This window comes from Typopeltis vanoorti, chromosome 10 (assembly GCF_054136105.1).
Source record: "Typopeltis vanoorti isolate ZY-2024b chromosome 10, IOZ_Tvanoo_1.0, whole genome shotgun sequence".
NCBI classification, from domain to species: Eukaryota; Metazoa; Arthropoda; class Arachnida; order Uropygi; family Thelyphonidae; genus Typopeltis; species Typopeltis vanoorti.
The window spans coordinates 8,452,014-8,472,919 of record NC_143558.1 but is presented as its reverse complement, the minus strand read 5'-3'; the positions used below and the strand labels follow the sequence as shown (position 1 = coordinate 8,472,919).

Below are 20,906 nucleotides of genomic sequence, written 5' to 3'. Positions count from 1 at the left end.
ACCTTAACTAGCTCTTCCTCCAAATACCTTGTAGACACTCTTCTTCTTGTCAACTCAATCCATAACCTTGTCCACATTCAGTCTTCTAAAGATTGACCGCCTTCTACCCAATCTTGGCATCATATCCTTTGGCACTACAGTAGTGCCAACAGGGATGACCTCTGGAATTTCTATGGAATTTCTCTTCCTCCAAATACCTTGTAGACACTCTTCTTCTTGTCAACTCAATCCATAACCTTGTCCACATTCAGTCTTCTAAAGATTGACCGTCTTCTACCCAATCTTGGCATCATATCCTTTGGCACTACAGTAGTGCCAACAGGGATGACCTCTGGAATTTCTATGTCCTGATTACTGTTTCTGTTCACTTCATCCAAATGTCTGCTTTGAATAACTGAAATATGCCTACAGGAATGAGCCTTTATTCTTCACTTCCCACACTACCCTCAATTACTATCTAAGACCTGTTTTTCTGTAAAAGTATGCCAAAGTAGTCCAAGATAAAAATTCAGCATATCTTAAATGGCTCAAGTCAAAAACCCTAGCTTTGTCCTTAGCCTATATGACAGGTCAATGCAGCTGTAAAATATCAACAAATCCAGAATAGACTCTATAAGTGCCAAATGCAAATATTTGTCTTTTGCACATATGTTAGTAGAGCTGAGCCTTCTTGTTAGGCTCAGATCATCTTCCTGTATCACCTGTACAAGCTATCATACTCATCTGGTATCTACCTAGTAACAACATGGTAGCAAGCATTTATCTAGTCTATCCTATCCTATTCCTAAAAGAGAACATAATACTCTTGAAAGTAATGGAGAATGTCATTAACAGCCAATTTCTTGACTTTCTAGAAGACCAACAATGAATCAGAGATTCATTCTGCAGCAGATTTCCTAACCATAGCTTATCTTTGGGCACAAGAAATGGAAAAGTTTGGAGAAATTGTGGTTGCTCTGGCTTTTTGCTGTAATATAATCTTATGGTTGCTATTCTGCCCTCTGTGAATGGATTTCCTAGTTTTCTCTATGGTCACTCAGTATGTGTCATGGTGGATGATTTCCTCTCATTAGTTTTCTCTATTAATGCCAGTGCTCTCCAAGTTCTTCTTTTTATATATCTTCTGCTGCTTCACTTTCCTCTAATCAGGTAAGATTACAAGCAACTGCTAGTCAACATCTATATGCAGTTCAGCTCCAAACTTATCATTCTCTTCTTTCATTCAATCTACTTCTGTTCTTTGGAAGAGCCTTTCCCACACCCAACCAATATCATTTTCTCTGATGAATGCAATCTACAGCTCTTGAAGAAACTCATCAAGAAATTCTTTCTGATTAATCTCTTACTCATATATACCATTACTCTGTTATAAGTTTTGTGACATCTCATGTGTGAAGTAAACACGAGGGGTTTAAAAATGTATTATGATGAAATACTTCAGTTATGTTTTATTTCTCAACAAATATTTTTGTTGATTATATTTTCTCTTATCTTCTAAACCACCTTCTGTTAACATGTCAAGTTTAATGAGCAATTAATTACAGTTCTGAAGAATCCACTATGAATTTCAACTGCATATATTTTCAGGCCAGTTTGGCTATTTTTGTAGTACGAAAACACCCTGCCATATTCATGCAAGTTTGGTTAACACATTTTTAGTTGAAAGAATTCATAAATGTCATGCTTTACATGGAATTTGCACTCCAGATCTTTCCAGCCTGAGAATATCATTGTTAATGAATGAGCTACACAGATTCTTAACTTCTAAACTTAACTTTTCCAATCTCCTGACTAAGTTTCACTGCAGGAGTAATTAATCAAATGTAATGAATTCCAAATCAAAGGTTTACAGACAAATAACAACTATAAAGATGACTCATCTCCTTTAAGTTAATTAAGTAAATGTATTAAACATTTCAAATTAATTTCATTCGTAACAGTTTCTTACCTGGGTGATCAGTAGTCTGCTTAATAAGCTGTAAGAAAAGTTCATTAAGAAGTGCTTCTTTTTTCATGCATCTGTCTAAAACAGACTGGGCCAGTTGAAGATGGTCTCTCTCAGCAAGCCACTCTGCATCTTCTGTTAACAATAGTTTACATTAAATTACATGTATGGGAAATAAGATGTATTCAACAAATTTTTGAAAAAAAAAAAATTAGTATTTCTTTCATTAACTAAAAGAACCTGGAAGAAAATGAAATGAAATTATTTCAAAACCTTCTGTATCATACTTTTGAATATTTTATTAATTTTTTTCCCTTTATGCAACTGCAGTTAGCATATTGTTATACTGTCATATAAGCAACATTGTTTGTCTTTATCTTCTATCCAACATATACAGGAATGGCTGTTTTGATAATGTCTGACACAGAGCAATTTATCAGTTTTAATGCTTTTTTTTTTTTAAATATAGATCAAGCTACATAAGAATTTGCTTTATTTGTAGCTTTATAATAGCTTAGTATGTTTTGTACTTATTTTTTTTTCAGTTCTGTTAATGTATTCACAGTGGTTATTAAGCTAACAGATAAGCTCAGGTGTTGATGGTTATTCACGACTTATTTTTCACAGTATTAACAACACCACAACCACTTTTATCAACAAAGATGTTTTATTAACGCTTATATTTCGCTGATTTTCAACTCAGCATCATCAGAACACAACATACATGTAAATGCGACAGTGAGTGAGTGAAACAATATAATTGCAAAAGACAAAAGATCTAAAGTCCTATTTTTGGTGCCCTCTAACGAAAAAAAAAAAAAAAAAACAGCAGTTATCCAGGAGTTTTTCTTAGGATAACCGTCTCCCAAATTTTTGGCAAAATAAAACCAATTCATGTTAAAACACCCCGTATTTATGGATTACCAAAAATCCACAAAACTAATATTCTCCTACGCCCCATAGTTGATAGCATAGATAGTCCCACATATAAACTAGCCCAGCATTTAGCTAAGTCGCTTGCCCCCTTACTGGCAACTCCTCTACTTTTGTAAAAAATTCAATCCATTTCAAAACATTGGTTAAAAATCTAATCCTAAAAGATTCAGACATAATGGTTAGTTTCATTGTCACCTCCTTATTTACCAATGTACCACTTATAGACACTCTTGATTTAATCAAGTCTAAATTTCTCCCAGATATTTTTGTGGGAAAAATATCTGGGGGAAATTTACATTTCCCCCAGATACTTTACATGGGGAGGAAATTCTAACAGATTAATGGTACTGTTATGGGTTCCCCCCCCCCTCCCCCGTTAGCAAATTTTTACATGGAACACTTTGAAAACAAAGTACTACATACAAGCCACAAGTGTGGTTACGCTATGTAGATGATGTGTTTGCCATCTGACCCCATGGACAAGACACTTTGGATGCTTTTGTCACCTACCTAAACAGCCAACACCCCAAAATTCACTTCAAAGTAGAAAAAGAATCAAATAACTGTTTACCATTTCTTGACACATTAGTAACCCGCCTTTCAGATGTATCACTATCTTTTTCTATTTACAGAAAGCCTACACACACACAGGAAGATACCTACATAAACAATCACATCATCATCCAGTCCAACAGTACAGCATTTTAAAAACACTTGCACACAGAGCCAGAGCCATTTGTTGTAACGATACAGCTCTGACCACTGAACTCCAGTACCTGCGCCATACGTTCTTAGCCAACGGCTACAATCCCTACAAAATAGATAAAATACTACATAGGCCCATTACTCTGCCCTCCCCTAATACACAAGAATATAACATGACCGTTTCTATTCCGTATATCAGAGGTACATCGGAAAAGATAGCCAAAGTATTTTTGAAACATGGCCTTCGCACCACCTTCAAACCTCATGTCAAGCTGGCAACTCTGATCCGCTCGCCTAAGGATAAACTTCACCCTTTAGCACACCCAGGAGTGTATGAAGTTACATGTGACTGTGACTTGGCCTATTATGGGCAAACAGGAAGATCAGTGAACATCCACCTGGAAGAACATGAAAGATACATTCGCTACTATTACTATGGCAAGTCGGGACTGGCAGACCACACTTTGGACGCTCCTTCACACAGGATTAGATGGAGATAAACGAATGTGCTATTTAGGAGTCGTTATAGATCTGAAAGATTATTTTTTGAGTCAGCAATGGCTTTGAAGAATTCTCCCAACCTTAACAAATATGGTTGCATTAATTTGCCAAAAATTTGGGAGACAGTTATCCTAAGAAAAACTCCTGGATAACTGCTTTTTTTTTTTTTTTTTTTCGTTAGAGGGCACCAAAAATAGGACTTTAGATCTTTTGTCTTTTGCAATTATATTGTTTCACTCACTGTCGTGTTTACATGTGTGTTGTGCTCTGATGATGCTGAGTTGAAAATCGGTGAAATATAAGCGTTAATAAAACATCTTCGTTGATAAAAGTGTTTGTGGTGTTGTTAATACCGTGAAAATTAAGTCATGAGTGGTTATTAAGGCTAATCTCTACCATCCCAGCATCTTAATGCTATATTGTAAAACACAATGTAGATCAAGATGTGTGCTGATTTACTGACAGTAGATTTTAGAGTGGTGAACTAACATCACCAAATAGAAATAGTGATTAACATATAAACAAAATGTGATTCAAGAAGTGCTTGGTTTGAGCTATTGTGCATTCATATGTTGTTTTTCTGGATGATTACTGGATACTGTCATCTTAGAGCTATAAACATTTGTGTCATGGTTTCTCTTCTGATAAAGTGAGCTTACTAGAAATGCTTCTTATAAGTTCTTCTTATACACTTCCTAGTGTCACACTAAACTGAGGTTGCTTATTACAAAGCCATTGCTATCTTGAAGACCAAGATATTACAGTTGTCTTCAGACCCAGGAACAAATCATTTCTCATCATCAAATTCCTGATATGTACTCTCACAGGATACTACAATAGTACAACATGATAAATTAATATGATCACTAACTTCCTATTGACAATTTTCTTCCAAATTAGTCTGTTATTTGTCAGAACTGCTATGTCCAGGAGCAGCTTATCATATGGGGGTGCTGCAAAACTGCGGCACCCCCAATTTTTCTCGATATATAAATATATTTATTAATATTTGCTTGTAATATTTAATTTTATCATCAACAATCCTATACAATTCTCTTATTTTGCATAAAAAGTAATAAAAATCCATCTTGCAGGGCAAAGGACGTTAGCAGCACTGTGTTTATCACAGTGTCATATTGCTACGCGCGCAAGCATATGCACGTCATAGTGAGATGCGAGCTATTAGCGTAATGTGGCACTGTCTGTCGTGCAGTTCCACTGTTGTTTATATGCAGTTTGTGCCAGTAGTAGAGAGTTCATAGTGCTTATCGTGTTTACTCCGTCTCTTTAAATATTTGGACATTACAATTAAAGACAACAATCATTATAGTTTTTATTTTAGAACATTATTGGGGTTATGATAATGGATTTTATTTTTAAGTAATTTTGAATTATACCAAACTGTATAATTTTATCGATAATAAATAATATTTTTTCATGTTTAATTTTTTTTTTTTTTTAATTTTTACCATAATTTTGATATTTTATACACTGTATACACTGGACTTACAGTGTGTATGTATATTTCGAAAGTTGCAGCACTCCCCACGATCTCAAGCCACGAGCCACCACTGATCATATCTTATATTTCAGTCTTCTAAAGCACTTCTAACTGCATGAATCCACCTAGATCTTGGTCTTCTGAGTCTTTTCCATGCAAATCCTGCATCAGAAAACTTGCCTATTCTAGAATTCTGTTCACTCTTCCAACTTTTCTCAGAACTCTCAAATCTGTGGTCTCTAATCATTGATTAAATATTTTATTTCTAATGCAACTTTTGGATTCAGATGTTAAAAGTAGTGTGAACACCTGTATATAGCTAGGTTCACACCTTCATTTAGCATTTTGACTAATTTCTCTCTTATTCAATATAAACTTTTTGAATAAATTTTTAATTTTACCATCTTCACTTAAAATTGCAGCTTAACAAAAGAACTTATAGAACTACTGAGATATTTAGCAAGCTGAAATATCTCAGTAGTTCTATAGGTTCTCCATTCAGAGTGCAGCTGATGTTTTCAATGTTTTTGCCTATTATCACAGTTTCAGGATTTTTACTATTAATTTTCATGCAAAATTTGTTACAGCTGCTAAATTTTAGTTAAAGAATTCTAGTAGCATGCACTGGATTTACCTAGGAGTACAACATCATCTGCCTAAAGCAGAGCTAAGTCTGATACCTCTAATCAGACCATCAGGTTTAATGTTACTTTCTTTCATAATGTGATCCATATGGATGATTGTGATAATGTGCTTCCTTTTCTTACATTTGATTTTACAATCTTCCTGTACTTCCTTCAATTTTAATATATATTTCTCCGCATAATGTTTCACTTATCCTATATAATTGTCCTGTTTTGAAAAGTCTGACATATGCTTTTTTTAAGTCTACAAAACTTAGATATGGATCTTGTTATGTTCTCAACTATCTGGTAAAGTGAAAATCCCTATTTGATCTGAACTCAGCTTGTTCTTCCCCAAAATTTTCTTCCATCTTTCTTATCCTCTTTTCCAGTATGCTTGAATAAATCTTATCTGGAATATTTTTCTGTAGTTCTCACATTTAGTTTTTATTTCCCGTTTTGTATATAGGTACTATGAAGGGTATACTACAATCACTTGGAACTGATTAGGCCTTCTGTATTATGCAGCACAGCTATAGTAAAACTTTCATACCTCCACATCTGAGCATTTCTGGTCAGATATCATTACTCGAGCTGCCTTTCCATGTTTCAGGTTTCTGATAGCTTTTCTAACTCAAGTATTGATATGTACTCCTAGTTGCATACTGTCACTGCTTCTTTAATAATTTTTCAAAGTAATTACTCCAGACATCCAGAATATCTTTATTCTTAAGTAATTTTTAAGTAATCTTAAAGGTTGTATATGTGGCAGGAGAGAGAAGGGGGAAAACGTATATATGAGCAAAATGCAGGCAATGGGAGGAACTTTATGATTTAGAAATGACCATAACTGACCTCGCTGAGTCAGAGACAGGTGATTCTCCACGTAGAGAGATGACTGGTATGATAGAGGGCGAGAGAAGTATGAATAAAATAATAAGAGTGGGGAGTATGGAAAGGGTGAATGATTCTGAAGTTTTAGGAGGTGGTCTCAATTGGGAAGATGAATGGCAAACAAGAGTGGCTGACTTACAGAGAGTAAAGAGAGATAGATGAGCTGAAAGAGCAGGTGGAATGTCTGAAGAATGAGATGAGAAGTGTGAAAGATGAGATTAGACAGTTGGAAGAACAAATGCAAGGCGAATCAGAGGAGGAGTGAGAGAGTTATGGGAATGAGAGAATAGGAACAATAGTAGAGGAGAGGGAATGAGAGAGAGTTATGGGAGTAATAGAATAGGAGATAATGGGAACAGTAGAAGACAAGGAATGAAAGAGAGTTGTATGAATGATAGAAGGGGTGAGAATAGGATAAGTGGAAGATAGGGAATGATTGTCAGATATAGGAATGATAGCAGAGGAAAGAATTGAAACAGCAGGAGAGAGGGAATGAGAGGAATGCAAGAGCACAGGGACTAGGGCTAGAGTGATGTCAGGAAGGCAGGTAAGTAGGGGAGCACGGAGAGAAAGTGTTACAGGAGAGAAAGTGAGGGATGCATGTGAGCAATTGAGAAATAGGGTGGTAAGAGGTGTAATGTATGGGGACAATTTGATCACTGGTGTTCAAGATAGGATGCGTGAGGAGTGTTTGCCAGGAGGAACGATAGAAAGTGTGGCAATGGCAATTAAGAGAGGTGAGAGGGGTGGATGAGATGATTGTGATGGTAGGAACAAATGACTTGAGTGGTAATGTAAGTAGGACAGCAAGAAATATGAGATTCTTGCTTGAGGGTGTACAAAAGAAGACACAGAGAGGAAAGATAGTGTGTGTGTTGCCTAGGTATGATAGTGACAAGCTGAGTAGAAGAGCGGTGATACTGAATGGCAGAGAGGATTGGAGAGGAAGGACATAGGCATCTGGAGAGATTGCTGTTCTGAATGAGTCAGTGTGTCCCAGTGTGGATGGTAGCAGGGGTGGCTTCTTGTTTGTGGGAATGGGTATTTGGGAGAAGGGGGAAGACATCAGGTAACGCTAAGCCCAGTGGAGTCTAGAGGGGGGATAATGCTGGGCATAGAAACAATGGCATTTTTATGCTTTATACTAATGCCAGAAGTATTCAGAATAAGGGAGAGGAATTGGTGTCACTGATAGCATTAGCATGGCCAAAGATTATTGGGATCATCGAGACGTGATTGACAGAAGAGGATATAATAACAGGAATAGAAATTGCTGGGTACAGCATTTTTCAGCAGGATAGGAAGGGAAAGTGTGGTGATGGAGTACTGTTTATGATGAGTGATGACTTATGTCCTCTAAGAGTGGAGGCTTTGGAAGGCTGTGACACTAATGATTTTGAAAGCATATGGTGTGAGGTGGAGGTGGGCAAGACAGGATATTTAGTGGGGTGTTGCTACAGACCAAGGAGCACAGAGGGTGGGGAATAGGAGATGTTGAGACAGTTGAGCGTGGCAAGTGCAAGAAGAATGATTGTTATGGGAGATTTTAACTACAGCAGTATAAATTGGGGAGAGGAAGATGCATGTAGCAATAAGGGAATGGAATTTCTAGAATTCTTGAAGGACAAATGTCTTAGGCAACATGTAACAGAGGGAACAAGAGGTTTGAGAGTTTTGGATTTGGTTATAGCATCAGAAGAGTTGACATAATAACTGAGATGACATCTCTCCCACCAGTTGGAGAGAGTGACCATATGGTTTAGACTTGGAAAAATGAATAGACATGCAGGAGTATCAAAGAGATGGGAACGTATGTGGAATTATAAAGCACGTGATTATAATAGTCTTAGACATCAACTTGGAGAAGTTTCGTGGAGGGAGGAATTGGAAGGCCGGGATATCATTAGTGCTTGGGAAATTGTGAAGGAATATTTGTTAGCAGCAATGGAAAGCTATATTCCATGAGTGAAGAAGAGTACACAATTTGGATTTAAGTGGATGACAAACAATATTAAACAGGAACTGCATGCAAAAAATAGGCTATGGAAGAGATATAAGGAGACAGGTGAAGAGAAGATGCATGAAGAATATAAGACATAGGCCAGGAGAGTGACTAGTATGGTAAGGAAGCTGAAACTGGAATATGAGAAAAGATTGGCCCTTAGATCCAAGGAAAATCCTAGGGAATTTTTTAGTTATGTGGCCAGGAGGCGGAGAAATGACTGTGGAAGAATGACCTTGTGGGATAAAAATGGGAATAGAGTGACTGATGCAGAGGACATAGTGGAATTGTTCAATGAACACTTTACTGGAGTATTTCATCCTGGACAAGTCAATTTGAATACTAGAGGGATAGGGCAGGTTCCAGGTTTACAGGTGCAGGAGGAGAGTGTGTTCCAAATACTGAGTACTCTGGATGTCAGTAAAGCTGTACAACTGGATGGTATTTCATCAAAAGTTTTGAGAGAATGTGCTAGGGAACTGACAGTGCCTTTGACCTGGTTTTTCAATGAAAATCTAGCTGCAGGAAAGGTGCCCATGGAATAGAAGGAAGGTAAGATAGTGCCATTGCATAAGGGCAGTAGCAGACTGGAAGTGTCTAATTATAGGACAGTTTGTGTGTCATCAGTAGTTAGTAATCTCTTGGAAAAAGTAATGACGATCGTATACAGCATTGGGCAGATGAGGGTAATGTTACCTGTGAGAGTCAACATGGATTTGTGAAGGGGCGCTCTTGTTTTAGCAATATGCTAGCCTTTCATAATAAAGTTACAAGAGCATTAGATGAGGGAAAGGCATATACTACCATTTTCCTAGACTTAGCAAAGGCATTTGACAGGGTGCCACATGATAAGCTGATATTCAACTTGCAGCACATGGGTCTGGATGTCAGATTGGTCAACTGGATTCAGGATTGGCTGTCCAATAGGTATCAGAGAGTTGTGTATGGTGGAGAAATATCAAAGAGGCAGAAGGTTACAAGTGGGGTTCCACAGGGCTCAGTACTGGGACCTATATTGTTTAACCTTTATATCAATGATATTGTCCGTGGATTGCAAGGGGATATTCAGTTGTTTGCGGATGATGCGAAGCTGGGAAGGGTTATTAGCAATAGTGCAGATGTAGTAGTCCTACAAGAAGATTTGAATATGCAGCAAAATGTAAGGTCTTGGGACACATCGATGGGATGCTGCATACTCTATGGGAGGAGTTAAATTGGAGAAAGTAGAGGAGACAAGAGATCTGGGGTTGATGATCGATAGAAACCTGAAATTCTGGGGACATATTGCAAAGGTGGTGGAGGTAACACAGCGGATTGCTGCAATAATGAGAAGGATGCTGACCTGCAGAGATAAGGAGTTATCATTCTGTTGTATAAGACTCTGATCAAACCACACTTGGACTATTGTTCTCAGATCTGGGTCCCCAGGATTTGAAGGGATAAATTAACTGTGGAAAGGGTACAAAGATGGATGACAAAGATGGTTTCAGGACTGTACAATTTTGGTTATGAGGATCGGCTGAGGGAATGTAGACTGCAGAGTTTGGTGGATAGAAGGAGAGGTGATATGATTGAGACTTTTAAACTGTTGAGAGGTGGTTACAGGGTTGACACTGGGGAGTTCTTTTGCTTGGTTGGACAGTGGGAAGGAGTGATGACAAGAGGAAACTGTGAGAAAGAGGGTGAAGAGTGGTTTCTTTGCATGGAGGGTGGTTGAACCATGGAATGGATTGCCTGATAGAGTGGTGAGAGCAAGAACAATCAATGCATTTAAGGAGTGGTATGATAGACTTTGTGTTTCCTAGGAGGGACCTCCCTCGATGAGTCTTGATAGACTTATGTTTCTTAGAAAGGACCTCCCATGATGAGTCTTTTGACTCCAAGGAAGCCTGAATAATAATCATTATCATCATCAAATTCCTGCCATGTACTCTCAAGGGGTGTACAGGATGCTTAAGGGGCAAAGCAGTATAACTGAGAGGAGACCTCCACATAGCCTTTAAAGGAGTGCGGAGAACTGACCAGGGATCTGACCTAATGTCCAATCCTCACCTTCTCGTGGTGCACCCTGTTAGGTATCTACCTGGATACTGAACGAACGAGGATGGGCTGGCAATTTGGGATTTGGTCGACCAAATTGTATTCTTATTGGCTTAAACCAAAATACAAAATGATGGTACAACATGACAAGGCCTGAATAATAATAATAATAATAATTAATCTTTATGTTATATTTTCATCTCTGACTCCTTTTAGAGCACTTTTTTTTTCCCATTCCTAACCTTTTTTCAAAAGCCTATAGAATATTTTGCCACCTTCATGATGCTTATCTTCTATCTCCTGACAAAGTCTTTTGCATGACTTTTATTTAGCTACTGTTACATACAGCTTACCTTTATTACATTTTTTTGTGTATTCTCTCAAGGCATCTGTTTAGTTCCTTGCTAACAACTTTCAATATGACATTTTCTTTTTCTGATAGCTTTTAATAGTTTTTCTCTATGGATTATAAAATATAAATTTTTACACAGATCATGACATATATAACAATTTATTTGCAGTACTCTGCTCAGAAGTTTCCCCATTTCTTAGAATGCCTTGTTGCAAATTGAAATAAACAATTATGAAACAAATTGTTATGTTTGGGCTAAGCTGCTGGCAAAACATTTGGTTTACAGTGATTCTACTGGACCTTGCAAAGGCCTTTGACAGGATACCACATGTTACTCTAATCAGTAAACTGGAGCAGATGGGGATGGATACAGGGTTGGTGAGATGGATAGGAGGGTGGTTGATGGAGAGATACCAGAGAGTGGTTTATTCAGGAGTGGAGTCCAAAAGATGGCTTGCGAGTAGTGGTGTGCCACAGGGGTCTGTTCTTGGACCACTACTTTTCAATTTGTTCATTAATGATATAGGAAAGGATCTGAGAGGAAGTGTTCACTTGTTTGCTGTTGATACAAAGTTGGGTAGAGCAATTGTGAGTGCACAGGATGTCAAAATTTTGCAGCAGGATTTGGATAGCTTGGAGGACTGGGCTAGGGAAAATGGATGTCAATTTAATGTGGCAAAGTGTAAGGTTATGCATTTTGGAGTGAAGAGATTAGTAGCAGTATATCACACTGGTGGAACCGTACTCCAGGAGATTGATAAGACCAGGGATTTGGGAGTGTTAGTGGATAGGGAGTTGAAGTTTAGGGGGCACATTGCAAAAGTGGCCAAAACAGCTCATCAAATCACTTGGTTGCTGAAAAATACTTTAACAAGCAGAGATAAACAAGTTATTGTTCCTCTATATCGAGCCTTGATAAAACCCCCATCTAGACTACTGTGCCCAGATATGGGCACCAGAGTTTCTTGTTGATGGGGAGAAGGTGGAGAGGATCCAGAGATGAGTGAGTGACCAAGATGATAGCAGGTCTGTGGAATGAACCTTATGAGAACAGGTTGAAGATTTGTGGGTTGCAAAAATTGGTTGATAGGCAGAAAAGGGGTGATATGATTGAGACATTCAAATTACTGAAGGGTTTCTATAGGATTAATCCAGAAGATAATTTTGAGAATAGGATTGATGGTGGGAGGACTAGGGGCCATACATGGAAGCTGGGCAAGAGTGTGGTTAGCAGGGGCATTAGAACTAGAGTTTATTGGAGAGTGGTGAATGAGTCGAATAAGCTGCCAGAGTCTGTTGTGGGTGCTATGACCGTGAATGAGTTCAGGGCAAGGTATGATAGATACTGTGTGAATGTCGAATAGTTGCTCTTGACATGATGTTAGGGCCTCCCTCGATGAGTCTGTCGACTCCTTGGAGTTGCCCAAGATAATAATAATAATAATAATAACATGCAACTAAACAACTGAAGTAGCTTTACTTTTTTTTAAAAAATCGTTCCTCCTCTTTAAAAAAAAATGGGTGATTATAGGAGAGAATGACTATTATTTGCTTTTTTTTTTTTTTTTTGGTCAAATGCATTTATTTTAAAATAAGCTATACCAACTAGTTTTGCTAACTGTGGCTGTTGGCTTCATCAGCGTTAAAATTATATAAATGTAAGAACACTTAAACGCTAAAAAACTGTTTGCACTGAGGAGGATTTCTGCTCCCGAATGATAAAAAAAAGCCACAACAGTTCTCCGTTCAGAAGAAAACCTATATAGAAACTAAGGATTAATTCTGCCCGAGATCTGGAAGACCCCCATTAGATCTTTCAACATGCCAGAATTAAATTTTGCTGCCAACTACAGAACCTTCCTACATAATAACTAGTAGATCATACACATGCTATATGTGTGATGTACGTGTTCTTCTGCTTTTATAAAAATGCAATTGTATTCAGTCTATTTATGGTTTCAGTGCAAAAAGTTTTTTAGCATTTAAGTTTTCTTACATTTATATAATTTTAACCCTGATGAAGCCAAAAGTTGATGAAACTAGCTGGTACACCTTAGTTCAAAATAAATATATTTCACCAAAAAAATCCCAAATAGTAGTCCTCTCCTATAGTTCTCGTGGTCAAAAATAACCGTTTTATTATCATATTGTTGATTATATCAGATAATTTATTTGTAGATAATAAAAGTGGTGAAGCTATGATTATTAAAAAATAGAAATTATATGATCTTTGAGTTAATTAGGCATAGTCAGAATTAAATCTGACCAAAATAATACTGCAGTGGCTTACAGAAGAAATAGCAGCTTTTTTTTTTTTTTTTTTTATTAAGACTCAGCAAAAGGATGGAAACAAAACCAGAAATTTCTGAGATATAATGGATTATTGCTGGGAGCTCTTGAATGTCCCTTCTTTTCTTTGGTTTCTCAACAGTAGTGAGTAATCTCAGCTTTCAACCTGGCAGTTGCTAAAGGGAAAAAGGATTATTAACTCTTATATCTAAGATATAGCTGATTTCAGAAATAGCAATCAATAGCAATTGCGGTAATAGTGGGAGGGAGAGGGGGAAGTAACACTAAATGCTAACTTTTTTTATGACAGAAATATAACCAACTTGTTTATATAGAGAAATTTGGAAAAATATAAAAATAATTCAAGTTGTTCACTATCTCCTAAAACAACTGATGCCAGGTGGAGAAGGAAAAGAAAGTTGTGGCTGTAATAATCAAATTGAAAAGAAATAGTTGTTATAGAAAACACCTGCCTGAGAAGACAAACAGTATTATTTTATTTCTTTTCTCAAAACAGTAAAATGAAGTAATATATTTTGGACACTGAAATCTGAAATGCTTCGTGTGAAAAATTTTAAACTGTTACAAAATTAGACAAAATATAGTAATTTATAACTATTTCTGGATGCTGAGGAGAAGTGTAATTGGAATACCTCAAAATAAAGAAAAATTTTGAATTAATCTGCATATGATATGTTTCAGATGTTTTCACCATAAATGTTTACAGCATTTAAAAATTGAATGCTAGCATTGAAATGAGCATTCAAAAAAAAAAAATCATCTCTTACAGTTTTAAGGCTGAGGTTACTTTGAAATATTACTCCACATAAATTTGTGATATAAGAAAACTGCAATTGCTCACAAAATCAGAAAGCAAGTAATACAATTTAACTTCATTTGTTGTTTATAAAAGCAGAACATATCTAAAAATCCATTATAATGTCTTAACATGATATGTAAAATTCATGGTTCATTTCTGAATCGAAGAATTGTTTTAAGAATTTTGCAAGGGAAAAAAAAAGATTGTTTAAATCACATTTACTTCAATATATCTTATTTGAAAGCATCACATTCTTTTAATAAATATTTAAAATTTTTTTTCAATGTAACCATTTGAAAAAATACTGTAAAATACTTTCTACAATACATTAAAAAGGAAAAGGGGAAAAAAAAATCAGAATAAAATTACTTGCCCCATTGCAATGACTTGAATAAAAGATTGCAAATATTTCCAGTAATAAAATAAGTGTATTGCTAAGATTGATTTCACAACAAATTCATTTTCATATCTTTTACAAACAAACAATACTGGAAAATGTGTCAGTTTTGATACTATTACTACTGTTATGAATAACTTAACATTTTCATGAGGCTTTCCACTACTGTATTTATAACTAGTACATAACTGAAGATATGCTTACCTTGTTCTAAAAGCCCTGAATATGCTAGTATCGAAGAAAACACATGAAGAGCAGTATCTTCTAATTCAGAATCTGTCACAGCACTCAAGCTATGAGGAAGTGATACTTTACTAAAAGCCCAATGACTATGACGAAAGGATTTATAGCTTTCTTCAATGTCTCCATACTCTTGGCGAAGCTTTTCAAGCTTACTGCGATTTAACCTATAAATGAAGATATCATTTATATCTGCAGGTTAAATATAAAATTATATATATATATATATATATATATATATATATATATATATATATATATATATATATAATTAAACCAACAATTAAAATAGGAGGATGAGAATTCTAAAAAAACAAATATAAAGAGAGATCGAAGTAATTAAGCATTAACAAAGAAGGCAGACATAAAAATAATAAACATAATCACAACAGTGATATTTGGAACTGAAAGATAAGTCATTTTGAAAATAACTATTGATGCATCTTTAATGGCTTACTGTTTTTTTTTTTTTTTTTTTAAATAAGTGATTGCTTGCTGCTTGTGCAGTTATGAGAGGGAAGAAAAAAAAAAGCTGCTACCTGTATTATATACATTGTCCATTATGGCACCAAAGCAGAGTAGAACAATAGTGAGTGATAGTTGTTACAAGATTTTCCACTTGGTTTAATCCTTTATCCAAGTGTAAGCAAACAAGTTTGTGCCTGAACTATTTTCAGGACTAGGGTAACTCGTATAAAGAAGCTAATGACTTCACATTACTTGCCTCAGTATCCCATAATGCAAAGCACATATCCTTACGGGCATGTATAATGCTATGCATTATGGGAAGGGTCACTACCCAGACTAGTTTCGACCTTTATCGAGGTCTCATCAGTGAGACATCAGTAAGAATATGTGCTTTCCATTATGGGATACTAAGGCAAGTGATGTGAAGTCATTAGTTTCTTTATATGAGTTGCCCCAGTCCTGAAAATAGTTCAGGCACAAACTTATTTGCTTACACTTGGATAAAGGATTTAACCAAGAATATAATTTCTTGGTATTATCTTTAATGTATAGTATAAACAATGGAAACAGTGGAAAAACTTACAACTATCTCTAATTCAGAGTATTTTAATAATAAGGTGACACCTTTTGGCTACTCATACAAAAATATGACTTCTGCATTACTTCAACCTTAGTATCACCTCTGTGTCTGGCTCCCACTGATGAGACCTCAATAAAGGTCAAAACCAGTCTGGGTAGTGGTTTTGATGGACCTTTCCCATAATGCATAGCATTATACATGTGTGTAGAATATGTGCTTTGCATTATGGGATACTAAGGCAAGTGATGTGAAGCTTCTTTATATGAGTTTCCCCGGTCCTGAAAATAGTTCAGGTGCAAATTTGTTTGCTTACACTTGGATAAAGGATTAAACCAAGAATACAATTTCTTGGCATCTTTAATGGTTAGTGAATTTAATAAGGGATTTTGATCACTGTGTTGACAGTATATGGATGCAAGAAAGAACAATGTATGAGTGATAGCATGAATAAAATGGTAGATGGTTAAGAGAATAAGATGTAATGAGTAGCACAATTATGCGGAATCCTTCGGAACAGAACAGTTGGGATATGCTTGGCAAGTGGTATGGCAGAAAAGTGAAAGAAGGGAGAGGTGCAAGGGAAGAGAACATGTGAGAACAAGAGAAGTGTGAGAGTGGGGGGGGAATAAGGGGTAAGGAGAGTGTTTTGTTTGGAGAATCTATGAGTGAAGAGCTACGGCAAAACATGGTGAAATTGTATTTCCCTCAACAAAAAGTAAGAATGTTAGTGATGCTGTTACGATGCAGAAAGTGAAAAAGATGATTATTTTGAAGTAAAACAAATAAACTGGCAGTTGATGACAAGGGTGCTATGCAAGGCGATATGAAAGAGTTGTTAGTACAAATGAATAAGAAGAATTAAAGAGTAAAACCTGTGAATCTGCTGCCATGGTATAATATACAAAATTATGTATCAAGTTCTCTCTTATTACTGCTGTTTCACGTAATGAAAAACATGATAATAGCTGAACTTAAGCAGTAATATACGTAAAAAGTGCATGTTCTTTTTTAAGCTGAATTTAATGAAATGATTTTAAGATATTTTACTAGCAATGATGCTGCAAAAGGAGAGAGCTTTATCCCATCTTCAAGTGGATCACTTAAAACTTTTGAATGTAATGGTGGTTCACAACACATTGCACTATTTGTGAACTTTAAGCATTATATTACCCTTCCAAACATGATTATTTCCCACTATATCAATCAAGAACAGCTTACAATATATCTCCCCATTTTTCAAAAGAATAAAATGAATCCTTGAATAGCATAGATAGCATCTCCCTAAATGTATGGTATCAAACATCACTCGATTATCAAAAGTAATTGATAAGACATGAGCTCCCCTTCACAATGCCATGCTCTCACCACAGAGTATCATATTCTTATCCACCCATTTCTAAATTTTGCCTATGATCAACTTTTTCAATACATTTACCACCATTCCAGAGATATCAATTAGTCTTCTTCTTATGGCTCTACAGCCCAAATCAAGCCTGGGCCGTCTGGATTTGTTGCCTTCAACCCTGTCTATCCAAAACTTTACTTCTCCACTTTGAACACTGTAATATGATGTTGCTATCTTGACTAATCATGTCTATCCATCTTGTTCTAGGTTTTCCTTTTAATCTTTTACTAAGAACAATACTATTTACTATTCTTTAATTTCCCTACAAAAAACATGTCTTGCCCACTGCACCTTTTTAAACTTGATTATACTACATATTGTGGGTTCTTTATAAAGTTGATATGACTCATGGAGTTATATCAATGAAGCAAGGCTCCAGCATTCTTCTTAAATAAAGTCTGAACTTGAAGTGGCATTGATGGTATATAACAGGCCTGCACAACATACGGCCCATGGGCCACATGCAGCCTGCATGGCTATTTATTTTGGCCCGTCTGCCTGATTAAAATTATTTAATCATACGGGGGAATATGAAATTATTAGATTATTTCCTAGCGTTGAATTAAATTTTTACTAAGACTCTACATGTTCACGTTCATGCGATTAATGTCACACTCATGTTTCTTTCAACTCGACAATAAATTGCATTTGGAGTTATTCCCACTGTCATATTTAATAATAAATTATTGCAATCGCTCCGAGGTTTTGTTAGCGTTAGCGTCGCTGCGGGGAAATTCAAAGTTACATCTCCGTAATGACAACGATGTCTACGAACGAGAACGGAGCGTATTACGCCAAGTTGGCCATGCCTTGACTGACTTTGGCAGTGTAGTGGTTGTAGCTGTTATCGTAACCTGCATTATTGTGAGTTTTTCATCATTAGTTTTTTGTAATTAATATTGTCAATTTTGACACAATGAGCTTAAGTAAAAAGCGTAAAATAGATTTAGAACATCAAGCATTTAACCCTGAGTGGACAAAAAAATTTTTTTTATGTTGTTTAAGGACAAAATAGTGTGCATTGTTTGCCGGGAATCTATCGCTGTGCTGAAAGAGTACAATCTGAGATGTCATTTTGAATCGAAACAGCCTAACCTTGGCAAGTTGGATGCAAGTGAAAAGCACATAAAAGCAGCAAAGTTATTCAAAGTCCTTAGCAGTGAGCAACAAGCCTTTCAAAAAGTGACATCTGCAAATGAAGTTGCCACAAAGGTAAGCTTAAAAATATAACAACAAATAGTTTGTGCCAGCAAATCATTTACTGAGGGAGAGTTGATAAAAAAGTGTCTGATGATTGCCATTTCCGAATTGTGTCCTGATAAGAAAAATAATTTTGAAAATATCAGTTTGTCCCGTATGACTGTTCAGCGCAGGGTGACTGAGATTGCCGAGTATCTTAAAGATAACCTGGAAAAATCGGCTAGTGAATTCGTCTATTATTTGCATGCTATGGATGAAAGTACTGACATGAAAGATACTGCATAGCTTTTAATATATATAAGAGGCATTAATAATAATTTTGAGGTGACAGAGGAGCTTGCTGGTTTATATTCAATGAAAGGAATAACAACAGGAAAGGAGATCGCAGAAAATGTAAAGATGAGTGTAACCAAAAAACTATCCTTAAATTTCAAGAATTTAGTAGCAGTTTGCACTGATCGTGCCCCATCTCTGTGTGGAAAAAATGTTGGTGCTGTAACATTTATTGAACAGTATGCAGGTAAACCATTGACAAAATTTCACTGCCTAATTCATCAGCAGGTGTTATGTTCAAAGGTTTTGCAGTTTGATCATGTGATTAAAGTAGTATTTGCTCTGGTCAACTATATTCGAGCTTGGGGTTTGAAACACAGAATGTTTCAGGCATTTCTAGAAAAAAATGATGCCGCGTATGGGGATCTACCATACCACACTGATGTACGTTGGTTGAGCCGCAGTAAAGTTTTGTCACGCTTTGTAGCTCTAAAACATGAACTATTTGAATTTTTGGAAAATCTCAAGAAGATATGGAAAAATTCCCAGAAATAATGGATGAAGAATGGAATCAAGATTTATTTTTCTTGTGTGACATTTTGGGTCACTCGAATGACGTTAACTTACAGCTTCAAGGAAAAAATAAGTTTGTTTGAAAATCAACTTGCTAAGGGGAATATGTCACATTTCTTAACTTGTCAACAGAATATTCCATCAGAATATCATTCAATGGTGGGTGGAAAATATAAGAAGCACATATCACTTCTAAGTGAGGAGTTTCAGAAAAGATGCCATTGAGTAATGAAGACGGAGTCTGCATAAAAGTGATTGAGGATCCATTTTCTGTCGAAGCAGGAAATCTACCTGTTGAACTCCAGATGGAAATTATTGATCTCTAGTGTTCTGAAAACTATCGGGTTAAGCATAGGAAGAGTACTTTACAAGAGTTTTATTCTATTCTGGATCAGGATAAATTTAAAAGTTTGTTGGATACCGCCTACCAGGTATTTTGTATGTTTGGGAGCACATATATTTGTGAACAAACATTTTCGGTCATGAACTTGAACAAAACCAAACAGCATTCATCTTTAAGTGATATCAATTTAGAGGCCATATTAAGAATAGCCACTTCAAACATAACACCAAACTTTGATAAAATAGTGGCAACAAAGAAATGTAATGTGTCACATTGTGAGTTACTATTATTTCACTGAGAATAAGTATGATATTCTCCGTGAAATTATTAGTAAACTTTGTGTTTATGTTTAAGTGGTTTTTATCAAGAAATTTTGCAACTATATCTGTTTGTAAATAATTTTGATTATAATTTTAATTGTAACTTTTTAAAAAAATTAAATATGCATATTAATTAGTATTTACTGTAGACCTACTAACAAATTTACTTAAGTTTAGCTGCAGTGGACTAGTCTAAGATTCAAGGTCCGAAGTGATCTTGCCCTTGGTCAGGTGGTCCAAGTTGGGTTTGGCCCTCAAAGACAATCAAGTTGTGCAGGCCTGGTATATAAGCATGTTCTAGACCAGAGTTTCTCTGGTCTAGAATCGAGGGAGGTCCTAAACATCATGTCAAGAACAGCTATTCAGCATTCGCACAGTATCTATCATACTTTGCTTTGAACTCATTTACAGTCATGGCACCCACAACAAACTCTGGCAGCTTATTCCACTCATTCACTACTCTCCAAGTAAAAATTCTAGTTCTAACACCCTTGCTAAG

General features: G+C 36.0%; 1 protein-coding gene across 3 annotated transcripts in view; it reads right to left on the bottom strand.

Moving 5' to 3' along the window:
* Nucleotides 1-20,906, bottom strand: part of Myo81F (unconventional myosin 81F) — a 454,212-nt gene that overhangs the window by 91,639 nt on the left and 341,667 nt on the right. For all 3 annotated transcript variants that reach the window (XM_090398885.1, XM_090398887.1, XM_090398886.1), the window contains 2 exons: nt 15,210-15,412; nt 1,949-2,080 (listed from right to left, as the gene is read on the bottom strand). In XM_090398885.1, the coding sequence (XP_090255011.1) occupies nt 1,949-2,080; nt 15,210-15,412 (335 nt within the window). The remainder of the gene's footprint in view (nt 1-1,948; nt 2,081-15,209; nt 15,413-20,906) is intronic.